This window comes from Coregonus clupeaformis, chromosome 1, assembly GCF_020615455.1.
Source record: "Coregonus clupeaformis isolate EN_2021a chromosome 1, ASM2061545v1, whole genome shotgun sequence".
Lineage (NCBI taxonomy): Eukaryota > Metazoa > Chordata > Actinopteri > Salmoniformes > Salmonidae > Coregonus > Coregonus clupeaformis.
In genome coordinates, this window is record NC_059192.1 from 64343544 (window position 1) to 64357158 (window position 13615).

General features: G+C 43.5%; 1 protein-coding gene across 7 annotated transcripts in view; it reads left to right on the forward strand.

Moving 5' to 3' along the window:
- The window catches only part of LOC121571715 (girdin), an 88610-nt gene that overhangs the window by 16799 nt on the left and 58196 nt on the right, over positions 1-13615 (forward strand). For all 7 annotated transcript variants that reach the window (XM_041883359.2, XM_041883366.2, XM_041883383.2 and 4 more), the window contains exon 4: positions 9831-9900. In XM_041883359.2, coding sequence (XP_041739293.1) covers positions 9831-9900 — 70 coding nt within the window. The remainder of the gene's footprint in view (positions 1-9830; positions 9901-13615) is intronic.

Sequence of the window (13615 nt, forward strand, 5' to 3'; positions counted from 1 at the left end):
AACATTGAATCACAAAATCACGGGATCGAATCGCAATACATATCGGCACCTAAGTATTGTGATAATATTGTTTTGTGAGGTCCCTGGCAATTCCCAGCCCTAGTTTCAAGAGTTTTTTTTAATTTTTTTGACTGCTGTAGGGTTTTAGGTGAAAATTGCCACAGAACAGGTGCACCATTTAGATTGAAGATCAAATAAAGGGGGATGTCTGCCTGTGGACATCCCTGTGACTGAGAGTAAGAGATCTATCACCATGACCTGCTTTAGTACAGAAATACGCCTATTTATTTAGCCAAGGATGACCTGAGTTCGGTACTCTTGCACCTTGAGTTACACCATTGTTTCTATCTATAGTAAGTATTGTCATGACATTACAGTACAGCCACTTAAGCAGCACATAGCGACTTACACTGTAGTTGTGTTATTGAGCATGCGTAAAAGAACAGCACATTTCAAGATTCATTTAGATTAAAGTAGAAAGAAAAGAGCCTGATCTGTAGGAGAGACAGGGCAGTGTTGGTACCTGCCAGCAGATGCTAGTCTCTGAGTGGTAGGGCAGGTTCCAGACCCTACGGGAGGGCAGTGTGGGCCAAGGCTGTCCTAGTGGAGGTGCCTCTATCTTGGGCATGAGCAACAGCAGCAGCCATACTAAAACCACTCTAATTGATAGCTCTGGAAACAAAGGGAGGACAGGAGTAATGGCCATGTACTCTCCTCCTTCACATGCATGACGTCTGTCCATCTGGCTAGGTCCTTGGGTTTCTCGTTTGGCCTTGCTAACAAGGGTCATTGACAGTCTGACTCCTGGGGTCATTTGGTCAGCTGGTGGTACTACTGACTGTGACAGCTGGCATGATTACATGGATGCTTTGATGAGATGTCTGTCATGTATCCAAATCAGCACTAAAACTATATTTTGGAATGTGTACAGTAACTTATGGCCAGAGGATTTGATTCTGACCTACATTACAATACAGCAGATCTGATATAACCAAGCACATTAGAGACCATGTTTTATGCCACTATTCACACAGGGAGATATTCTGAATTCTTTGCGCTGAACTCATTAAATTAGAGAATAATTTAAGTGAAAGTCCAACTTGTGCACACTTATCTCCGCTCTGAATTGGACCCACAATACTGCCTAAAGGGTTTCATTATTCTCCAGCTTTTCTTGAAATCCTCAACAATAGGAGCGCTTTCCTTGTCTGTCACATGTGGTGTGTAACTAACTAGCTACTAGCTAATGCTCTGGGTGTGTTACAGTGATAAAGAGGAAACCTGCTGTGGCTCGTTTCAATTGTGCTGCTTTCTGGAGCTGCTGCCTCTCCCTCTTTCCCCTCTCCCTCTTTCCTCTCTCCCTCTTTCCTCTCTCTCTCTTTCCTCTCTTTCCTCTCCTCTCTGCATGTCCTCTTCTCATTCTGCTATCTGACCAGCTTAAGCCTCTCTGCAGATTTGTAATCACAGCACGTTTGTACTGTACCGTAAAGGAGTTAAGTCTGCAGTGCTTCGCCCAGAAGTGTGTGCATGCGCACATGTGTGCGAGCCCAGGGAAGATTCACCAGGCTGGGGAGAATAAACCCCATCATCGTTGCTATGGCAACCCAGTCTGTGTGCAGAATGGTTGTGATTCAAGCATTGAGTTCTTAAGCAAGCAAGCCACTATCCACCCCCTGTCCTTCCTTCCCAACACACACATGTGCACACACACACACACACACACACACACACACACGCAGGCAGGCAGGTGCACTCTCACTTTGCTGCACAATTGCCCCCGTTTGAGAGGTGCCGGTAGCGGAACCTGGGGAGTTGGGGGTAGTGAGCTGCTTAAACAGACAGGGGTCCTGTGAGACAGAAACACAGCAGTCTCAGAGCAAACCTCCCCTTTCTCCTTCCCTCCCTTCCTGGGGCTGGTTCCTGGGGCTGGGGCTCTATACAGCCTGTGCACACTCTTGGTGCCCAGCCCCATTTAAGGAAGAGAAGGGAGGAGGTAGATCTGCATTCAGCATACGGCAGCAGAATACTGTATTAGGGATATGCTAGTATATCAGCAGGACAGAAGATGTCAGCAAGCATGGTTTATTGTGTCAGCAGTATACTCAAGTCTATCGGGATGAAGAACACCGTCTAGTTAGCATACAGTGTCAGGAGGATCCACATACTGGCATAATGAGGGTTGTGGTTATTTTGAGCAACTGCATTTTTTTAACACCTTGTTATCGCAAAAATGAGTTATGTTTTGATGCACTGTGAGAACACTGTTTCGTCTCAGCAATACATAGTACTACAGAACTGAAGGTGTAGCACTCCAGTAACAGATCTTATCTGATTGTAAGGTGACCCAGTCTTGAAGAGCAATGAACTCTGAGCTGATCAATAATTCAGGAGTACACAGTGTGAAAAGGAAGTGTAGGCTAATCACAGCATACTGTAACTTTCTCTCTCTCCACACTGGCACATCTGGTTAAACTGCTTTACAGATGGACTATTTTCTAACCATGAATATTAAGTTGCAGATGTGAGAAGTAAAACAAAGGCCCATACTGAGAGTGCTGTTTTTGTTTCCCTCCTGCCTGGCACCATGGAGCTTGCCACTGGATGATAGGGAGGCGTTTCCATTTAAAAGAGGAGCATATATTCCTTCCACCACATGCTCAGTGTTTCCACTATATGCATTTAGCAGCGGCTCATCGCTGCTGCTAAATCGTGGATGCCACTGCAAAAATAAAGAATAAAAAAACAATAATTGACGGGTTGGTTGTTTAGCAACAAAACCGACACCTGTGCAACTGAGGCAAAACAGATAGGGTTGGCTTAGACTGTTGACAACATGTAAACTATATCTAGTCTCCAAATGTTTATTGAAAATCAGGGGTGAAGGTAAGGCGGTATGGTCCGGTACAGCGTCCAGGCAAAATAAATAGTGGGGTATGCCATACCGGTAAAACGAGAGCCTATCACAATAACAAAATGTCAAGGAAAATGTAGGCTATTACACCATTCTTTATCATTACAGCATTTCTGAGGCATGGAAAATGAGCGAATGGAATTGAAAACGGGTGGTAGGCCTATAGCTTACGCTTCAAAATGTGATGTGGTTTGACGAGAACACTGTCATTTTGCCAAGGTAGAGATGAGTGGCCGACACCGAGACGCGCGCGGATAGCAGTGGAGCTATTAATTCTGTCACCAAAATGGCATTAAACTTTTTTGGTGTTTTGTGTAAGATGTCTCTTTCCATTCACCACTGTTTGGAGGCTGTAAATATGTTGCGAGTGGATCAACGTGCACGAGTAGCCTAGTGAAGGAGCTCTTTGAAGTGATTGTTTGACAATCAGATAAAAACCTCATGACTGGTTGTTTATGCCACAATAAAAGGTAATACAGTTATAAAGTAAAATGACAAATCTTTATGACTAGGCCAACAGAGATGCTTTTGAATTAATAGGGATTCTAAATATAAATCTAGGATTAGGCAGCCACCTGGAGCGGCAGTTTGACGAGGGTGGCATTTTTCGAGCTAAACTGACCAAGACGCACCTCCAGAAACACACAACACCTCACATTTTATTCTGCCCAAAAACAATAACTTATATGGGGATATATTGATTTGTCTCTATGACATTCTGAAGCTGAGCTGCGGCCTTCAATATTCTAGGAGACCTATTCTGTCCCTATTAATTGAGCTTTTCACTTTCTGAAAAGAGAAGATGTTTAAACCCAGGAAGCTTTTAGGGAAGCACTTTTATTGTTGGGTTAAGCTACGGACGAGTAGCCAGAAGTTGAAGCTTACATTTTTCTGCATCGGTCGAGCCGCCTCTGTCTGGGTGGATAGGTAACTTTTGAAAGTGTCATGCTTAGATTCATACTGATGTCTAATATTGAATTATTTGCAAACAGCAACTGTTTCCTTGCAAACATGACACTCTGGTTTGACATTGGAGAAATATGGTAAGAATGCCTATTTCCATTCTTTCCTGAAACTTCTATATTCATTATCCACCTTTTGAGACTTTTTCAGAGCGACATTTTCTCTTGATTGCAAGCAGTTTTTCCCGAATCAACGCACCAAGAAATATAAAAAAACACATGTAATAGACATTGGTGATTTTTATCAGTGTAATCAGATGGAAAATATTAGGATATGTTATAGACATTGAACTGATTTATATAGCCAACTAACCAGATGTGTTAAAAAAAATAAAAAAATTGTAGCATAGGCCTATGAATTGAGCTGCTGTTATGTTCTGTTCTGCCTACTATTAGCTGAGAAAAAATAGTCCCAAGTACAAACTTATTGCCGACCCCAGCTGTATTCTATTCTAGTTTAGCGGTGAAAGGAGTGGGGTGGCAATATCTTGTCTCGCCTAGGGCGGCAGAACGTACCGGGCCGTTCTGCTGCCCATAATTGTTTGGGGTGCATGCGCGTGCGCACACAGGAGGTCCAGTACCGCGAATAAATTAAATCTACTTTCACCCCTGCAACATAAATACATCTACACAATCAGTACTTGTTGTCTCTCAAATACATTGTTACAGTTGTTGGTTAGCTAGCTAGTTTTTTGTTGTTGTTGACATGAAATCTGTCAAAACACCTCAAAACAAGACATCAAGAAAACGATAAAACTAGCTGAAACGAGGCACCTACGATTCCCCACTTGGCAGCTTCTTGTCATTGTTGCTAGCTATCTGACCGTTCAGAATCATAACAAAGCACAGCTTCTGGCCACATCGACGTGCGCGTAACATTTGTGACGTTGTCAGCCAACCCGTCTATAGATATATGCCCCAGGAAGACCACATCCGCCACCCCCTGCAGGAAGACCCCCGCTAGACACCATTCACATGGCGCAGTACAGCTTCCAGAAAAAACAGTTGCTTTCAAACTAGAGATTTCGTAACTGAGGTAAAACAGTAATTCTGCACATAGATTATGCATGTATGAACTATACATTGAGACATCCAGCCCAAAGCGGGAGGTTAAAAATTACTTACTAGTCCCAAATTTCCAGAGCATGTCTTTTTAATATGCTAACCTTGTTTTAGCATCGACTCGTTCAGCCTCTGTGATTTAGCAATTAGTCCTATGCTTCTTGTTTTGCTTTGCCTAATCAAGCATCTATAATGAAACATCATGGAGTTTATCATTCATTGGCCAATCTGTGCACCTCCCACTGCTCTACTTAGAATCCAACCCCCCACTTCAAGCATGTATGGGGGATTTAAAGAGTGTTAGATTTCATAATCCAAACAAATAGGAATACACTTGAGATCCTATAGCCTGGATCTGAGGCTTTCCATTCCCCGTGTTTTCTCTCATTGCAATAGGAGATGGTTCAGCTTCTTAACCCAAACAGAAAGAGGTGACATTGAGAGCAGATGAGGTGGGTAGACTGGGTAACGTACACTCAGGCTTTTGACGCAGTGCTATGTGATTGCATTGCAAACATGTGCCTGTTGCGAGGGACAGGTGTGTGTCTGGCTGTGTGTGTGCCAGGGAGGGGGAGGCAGCAGCTAGAAGGGACAGGTGTGTGGTGGAGAGAAAGGGTGTTTGTATTTATTCCTCAGTGGGTTCCTAACTATCCAAGGCCACAGTTGCTGTCTTGGGATCTGACTCAGCAGTCAACACCTTATGCCACATGGGTGTCCTGTCCCCCTCACTATCAAAATGATTGTGGTGGGATAGCATTTGATGATGACAAATCACATGCTATTCCATTCGATCTATTCTATTCTGGAAGCATGGAAAAATGTGAAGGTACTCCCTTCCTGTGGGGTTAGCCATATAATCATCCACCCTTCACCAGCATAGCAGCAGTACAGGGTGGAGCAGCAGCTTGACGCTCTTATCCTGACTGACACATAAAACCACGTGTAAAATTATATATTTTTGTAATCCCTGGAAACGGATGACCTTGAGCCCGTCTGACCTTCCGTCCCTGGGCCCCAGTTAGTGTGATCGGCATCTACCACACGGCTGGGGTTAGGGGTGCTGTGGAGAGGGAGAGCGTGTCTGATAGCTGAAGTGTCCGTATTTTGTCCACTGTTCTGTTTTTCCTCATGTCATGTTATACACATGTCATATGTAGGGCTACAACCGTAAATCTCGCTCAACAGACAAGCTTATTAATGGCCAGATGTCACCAATGGACATAATCGTTTCCCCTCTCTTGCCTGGACACCATTGGTAGCAATATGTTACAAGTAAACAAACATTCTGTACATGGTCAATCAAAAGCACAAACTGAAAGTTTTTTAAAATCCTTCTCCATGAGGTAATGGCATCAATATGTGGTAGACAGAAGGCGAGAGGCTTTCCAAAATCTCATGTTAAATAATAATACGCTTCATTTTCATTACATCAGCGAGAAGAGCACATAGACATTTTAAAGAGGGTTACATGAGTTGAAAGTGGTGTTTGCCTTGGTTGACATTAAAATATTGAAGGCAGTAGCCCTCGTGTCCTTAATGCTTGAAAAAACACATTTTCTATTTGACCACAGAAGTCTCGTAAGAGGACTCAAATTAAGATCCACTAGAGCTATGTTTCTAAATGTTATGACAGGTAGTTGGAGACATATTTCAACATTGAACATATTTTGGGTGTCTTCTCTGATATAGGCTCTAGTGCAGTATGGCATTTTCACCAGTATCTTGGTGTTTGTTTAACCATTAGACACAGATGCACCAACCCAAGCTCTCCGGATGTAATGCTAGCTGGACAAATGACAAGGTCAGGCCACCGCCCCACATATACTTTAATGGTTACTTTGGGTTGGAGTTATTTGGCTCAAGGCCCGACATAGGCTTAAATTACTATCCACACACCATAAGCAAGGTCATTATCAAAGGTTCTGTTCCAAACGGCAGCCTGGCAGTCTGTTAGAGATTAGACACAGGCCCTAGGACAGTGGGTCAAACCAGCACTGCCCACTAGTCTCATTCCAGTCCCACCAGTTCAACAGACTTCTTCACTACTGAATCAATAGTTAAAGCTGTTTTAATGAAAGGTTTCCTTCATTTAGTGAGTACTTGTCTTTTTACATAATAGATGAAGACTAGCATGTGTGTGGACGGTGGAGTCATGCCCATAGGGGGCACAGGGCACTTGCCCCCTCAGATAAAACAAAAAAAAATTGGCTTTAGTTAACCCAGATAGGTTCCCAACCTCATAACTAGCTACCAAGAAGCCATTTCAGACTATCAATCAAGTTCGAGTAGATAGTTAGACATGCTATCTTACCTGGAATGCCTTCTGGCAAGACTGGTAGACTTAACTAAATGTACTGAATAAGACTCATATTTTACTAGAGATGCAGAGAAGCATATTTCGTTTCTTTAAAAAAAGAACCACTCTATCCTATCTATCAATCAATCAAATGTATTTATAAAGCCCTTTTTACATCAGTAAATGTCACAAAGTGCTATACAGAAACCCTAAACAGCAAGCAATGCAGATGTAGAAGCACTAGGAAAAACTCCCTAGAAAGGCAGGAACCTAGGAAGAAACCTAGAGCGGAACCAGGCTCTGAGGGGTGGCCAGTCCTCTTCTGGCTGTGCTGGGTGGAGATTATAAGAGTACATGGCCATTAAGGCCAGATTGTTCTTCAAGATGTTCAAACGTTCATAGATGACCAGCAGGGTCAAATAATAATCAGGAGTAAATGTCAGTTGGCTTTTCATAGCCGAGCATTCAGAGGTCGAGACAGCAGGTGCGGTAGAGAGAGAGTTGAAAACAGCAAGTCCGGGACAAGGTAGTACGTCCGGTGAACAGGTCAGGGTTCCCTAGCCGCAGGTAGAACAGTTGAAACTGGAGCAGCAGCACGACCAGGTGGACTGGGGACAGCCGGGAGTCATCAGGCCAGGTAGTCCTGATGCGGGACACTAGATAAGACAGGAGAATTACACCAGAAATAACAGACTGACCCTAACCCCCTGGCACATGGACTATTGCAGCATAGATACTGGAGACTGAGACGGGGGTTGGTCGTGGGACACTGTGGCCCCGTCCAACGATACCCCTGGACAGGGCCAACCAGGCAGGATATAATCCCACCCACTTTGCCAAAGCACAGCCCCCACACCACTAGAGGGATATCAACAGACCGCCAACTTACTACCCTGAGACAAGGCTGAGTATAGCCTACGAAGATCTCCTCCACTGCACGAGACCGAGGGGGGCGCAAAACCGGACAGGAAGATCACGTCTGTGACTCAACCCACTCACTAGTCAGGAGGATACAGACTTAGAGGCCTGCGGGTCCTGACAGAGAGCATTGCGGCGCGGTCTGCATTTTTCAGGCTGCGGTTGGGAGCAGGCGGTCAGATCAGACAACTTTGGGATTATACTTTTTTTTGTCCCACAGATTATTTGGAAACGGTCATCTTTCTGCTTTGTATGCTTTATTCTACATATTGTATTAAAAACACCTCTGTCGCATTATTCACACTCAGAATTCGCTGCATCAAGTTCAGTAGCCTACCTCTCCTCTCCTAGTTGGACGTGCGAGATCTAGTGTGCCTACAGTATATGTGTAGTCTCAATGAAGTAGAGTAGGCTGCCTATGCATGGGCGGAGAATCACAAGGCAGTACTATATGATTATGCTATAGTTTACTACATAGCCTAGAAATAAATATTGATCGCCCATATTTGTCTCCATCTGAAAATTGTCCCACTCCTAAAAGGTAGGCTATAAAATGTAGCTCAAGAGAAAGTGCAAGTATTTGCTCTCTTTCCAACTCTGCTCTCTTCAAACTACATCTAGCCTATTGGCTGATATAGCCCAGTAATACAGATAGCCTAATATAATGGGCCCAGTGAGAATCTCTGGAAATGTAACCTATTTCCTAGGTTATTTTTGTGCAATTTGATATTGCCTATAGGGTACAAAGTTGCTGGGACCATGGCTGGCAAATGAGCTGCGTCGTCACATACGCCTAAAATAACATTGCGAGACTGCGGTTGGGTTCGGGACCAGTTCTTGCGGTAGCTTGTGGGAGTCGGACAGAAAGACTGTGGGTTGGGGCAGTATGAAAACCTGCGGGCAGGAGCGGGATGCCATCCTCACGTACTTTGTGCCCCCTCAGATCTTTGGGGTGCATGACGCCCCTGTGGGTGGAGAATCAATCAGTCAGCATGACTGTCTGTCTGTCAGAGTAGCAGCAGCATCATGGTGGTGTAGTACTGAACTAGGAGGAGCAGGGGATAAGCAGCTTTACTTGTCTAGTCAGCTGAGGACAAGTTTTCCGCTGATAGTGTGGTGCAGTGTGTGTGTTTGCTTGCACTCCCATGTGCTCATGTTCACATGTGTATCTGATATTTGTAAGTGCTTTCTTGTATGTAAGCTTTAAGTGTGTGTTTTAGATGGGCATCCTGTTTTCATGATGGACATATGAACACCTTGTATTGAAAGGGGGATTTGAGATTTACAACCTACAGAAAGACCAAGGTCGCTGTTGTGTCAAATGACAGCCAAGAGCACAGTTGATGCTATATGAGACTTCTGCTTTGTCCATTGTTGGACAAATTGATACTCTTTATATAACATCCCCACTGGGCATCCCTCTGTCTGTACTGTCTCTGTACACGACCTGCCTGAAACTCTCTAGCTTAGCCTATAGCTATCGCATTGTGGAAGGAGGGGAGTATTCATGCATGATTCTGCAGTGATCCTTTTAAAGATTGCTTCTCTTCATGCAATCACTACTCATTCTGATGTTCCGTGAAAACAATATGTACACTTGTCAGGATGTATAACATCCTGTGAACATCTGTAATAATAACTAATACTGTAATAATAAGTATTTTATGTTTTGTTCTTCCAGGAGACCCTCCAGCAGCTGGTGATGATGCCTCTTCCCAACGTGCTTGTGCTGGGCAGGAACCCTCTCAGTGGTACGTCTGTCATCTGACTGATCTGCCAACAATACACACTGTTACACTGATCAGCCATCAAATGTTACAGTGTGTATAATACACACTCTGTTACACTGGGATATAATGTGCTTTTTGAACCCTTTATTACTTCATTATTATGCAACGTACATGTAGGTTTGTTGCATTTCACAGTCCCCTTTTCATCTTGAAATCAGTTTTCCTCACGTCAAACCTTGTGTGTAGATTTAAATTCCCACAGCTAGAATTAGTCTCGGTTTTCTTCATGGTACAATATTGGCATATTGGCTGGCTAAATAAAATCAAGATCAAACCAGCCATTGATTGTATTGTCAAAATACTGTGATTTGGAAAACACTATGCTGGTTTATTGAATCTTGAATCATTCAGCTACTGTGAAACTTAGCTAGTATCTGCGTCTAGAGTCAAGACCTAGACAACACAGCCATGTCATTTGATACTCCTATGTGCAAAGTATTATCAGACCAACTCAAAGTCCTGAACCAAAATGTGGCATTCCGGTCTCTTTCCTGTGACCTTTGACCCTAGTTGTGTGCAGGGGTGCTGGTATCTGGAGCCATCTGAAAGTGATTGACCATGTGGCTTTTATTATGCAGTCATTAAGGCTCAGTGGGTTATGGGCCTATTATCAGCACTGGGAATCCAGAATCCACCCCGGGCTCTGATTTATTAACCCACTCTGTACTAAACACTAAAAAACCCTGCTCCTCTGAGCCCACTAACTCATCTGGTTCCCTCTCCCCTCCTGCCCCCCTACCCCAGACTGTCTGTTGAAATCAGATGCAACTTCCACACTCAATATCACTTTGATTCAGTCTGATCCAGCTTCAAAATGGAAAGCACTTAGACCAGCTAGAACACAATGTGCTCCTGAAGGCTAATCTCCTGTTCAATGTGGACAGTCATGCCATGTCTGTGTCTTTATAGTGAAACTACTTCTCCTTGGGTCCAACGATCAAGCCTTTATTTCAGAGACTGGGCATGAGTGTCAGTTTCCTGCCACGTAGAGAGCAGTTTGTACCTACTTTGTATTGCTGACATTGTAAGTGTGGTCATTTAGATGCCAGAGAAGTGTCCCTTTTCAGGAACAATGACAATTGTAAGGAGATGTATGCACAAATGTATGCACTCACTAACTGTAAGTCGCTCTGGATAAGAGCGTCTGCTGAATGACTAAATTGTAAAATGTATAAGTGCTCTCCAATGACAGGTGGAGGCAGGCCAGAGTGGCAGTCATCAGCAATGCTATGTGGGGTTCTGGGAAGGTCAGGAAACCTGAAGTCACATTTAGAAACCTGAAGATGGTTAGAACACCTGGGGCCTCATTTATATCCGTTACATAAATTTAACACTAAATATCTGCGTGTGCCATTTCTGAAAAGACTGCACACGCACCAAAATATTGAGATTGATCAACTTGGCGCACGCCATACATATGCATGTTTCCTGTTATAAATCAAACCTGTCGTAAAAAAGTGTGTGCGTGAACGAGCATTATACAGTGGGGAGAACAAGTATTTGATACACTGCCGATTTTGCAGGTTTTCCTACTTACAAAGCATGTAGAGGTCTGTAATGTTTATCATATGTACACTTCAACTGTGAGAGACGGAATCTAAAACAAAAATCCAGAAAATCACATTGTATGATTTTTAAGTAATTAATTTGCATTTTATTGCATGACATAAGTATTTGATACATCAGAAAAGCAGAACTTAATATTTGGTACAGAAACCTTTGTTTGCAATTACAGAGATCATACGTTTCCTGTAGGTCTTGACCAGGTTTGCACACACTGCAGCAGGGATTTTGGCCCACTCCTCCATACAGACCTCCTCCAGATCCTTCAAGTTTCGGGGCTGTCGCTGGGCAATATGGACTTTCAGCTCCCTCCAAAGATTTTCTAATGGGTTCAGGTCTGGAGACTGGCTAGGCCACTCCTTAGTTGCCCTGGCTGTGTGTTTCGGGGCGTTGTCATGCTGGAAGACCCAGCCACGACCCATCTTCAATGCTCTTACATGGCCCCATCCATCCTCCCCTCAATACGGTGCAGTCGTCCTGTCCCCTTTGCAGAAAGCATCCCCAAAGAATTGATGTTTCCACCTCCATGCTTCACGGTTGGGATGGTGTTCTTGGGGTTGTACTCATCCTTCTTCTTCCTCCAAACACGGCGAGTGGAGTTTAGACCAAAAAGCTATATTTTTGTCTCATCAGACCACATGACCTTCTCCCATTCCTCCTCTGGATCATCCTGATGGTCATTGGCAAACTTCAGACGGGCCTGGACATGCGCTGGCTTGAGCAGGGGGACCTTGCGTGCACTGCAGGATTTTAATCCATGACGGCGTAGTGTGTTACTAATGGTTTTCTTTGAGACTGTGGTCCCAGCTCTCTTCAGGTCATTGACCAGGTCCTGCCGTGTAGTTCTGGGCTGATCCCTCACCTTCCTCATGATCATTGATGCCCCACGAGGTGAGATCTTGCATGGAGCCCCAGACCGAGGGTGATTGACCGTCATCTTGAACTTCTTCCATTTTCTAATAATTGCGCTAACAGTTGTTGCCTTCTCACCAAGCTGCATGCCTATTGTCCTGTTGCCCATCCCAGCCTTGTGCAGGTCTACAATTTTATCCCTGATGTCCTTACACAGCTCTCTGGTCTTGGCCATTGTGGAGAGGTTGGAGTCTGTTTGAGTGTGTGGACAGGTGTCTTTTTTACAGGTAACGAGTTCAAACAGGTGCAGTTAATACAGGTAATGAGTGGAGAACAGGAGGGCTTCTTAAAGAAAAACTAACAGGTCTGTGAGAGCCGGAATTCTTACTGGTTGGTCGGTGATCAAATTCTTATGTCATGCAATAAAATGCAAATTAATTACTTAAAAATCATACAATGTGATTTTCTGGATTTTTGTTTTAGATTCCATCTCTCACAGTTGAAGTGTACCTATGATAAAAATGACAGACCTCTACATGCTTTGTAAGTAGGAAAACCTGTAAAATCGGCAGCGTATCAAATACTTGTTCTCCCCACTGTAACTACGCCTGAAAAACGCCCATCATTCACCTTTTGTGGTGAAGATAACGCCTTTATTTGCTGTAGATTGGAAGTATTGGAATTAGGCCAAGACAGTATCTAAAGGAAATAGCGATGGCGACCTTGATCAAATGTCTTTGGAGGGATTGGCAGAATGTTTTCTTTTGCAGTGACATTTACTGTATCTGACCAGTTTCTGAAGGGCAAAAACAATAGCAAATTGTTGTGGACCTGTAAACAGATCGTTTGAATGCAATAATGTTTTGCATAATGTTTTGCAAATGAAAACTACAGTAGGCCTACTTACAGTGGTAGCCTACACACTTCAATGCAAAATATCAACTGTATGTTCACCTGTTCATCTTATGAACCGTGCTCCCTGTCGTATGCATAGAGCAAAGACTTAAAATTATAATTTAGGCCCAATTTAAACGAGAGATGTGCATAGTAATTTGTTGTATAGCTACATCGGGAATATGAACTCCGCTGTCTCAACATGCAATGGTTATATGTAGGTATGTATGTATATGTGTTTATAAATGAAATATATGTTTATAAATGAAATATTGTCTACTTGAGAAATTCGACATTGCATTATTCAGATGTAGCATACAAATGTCAATGGAAAAGGTGAACCGTCTGTTCTACCGTTAAACTGCGC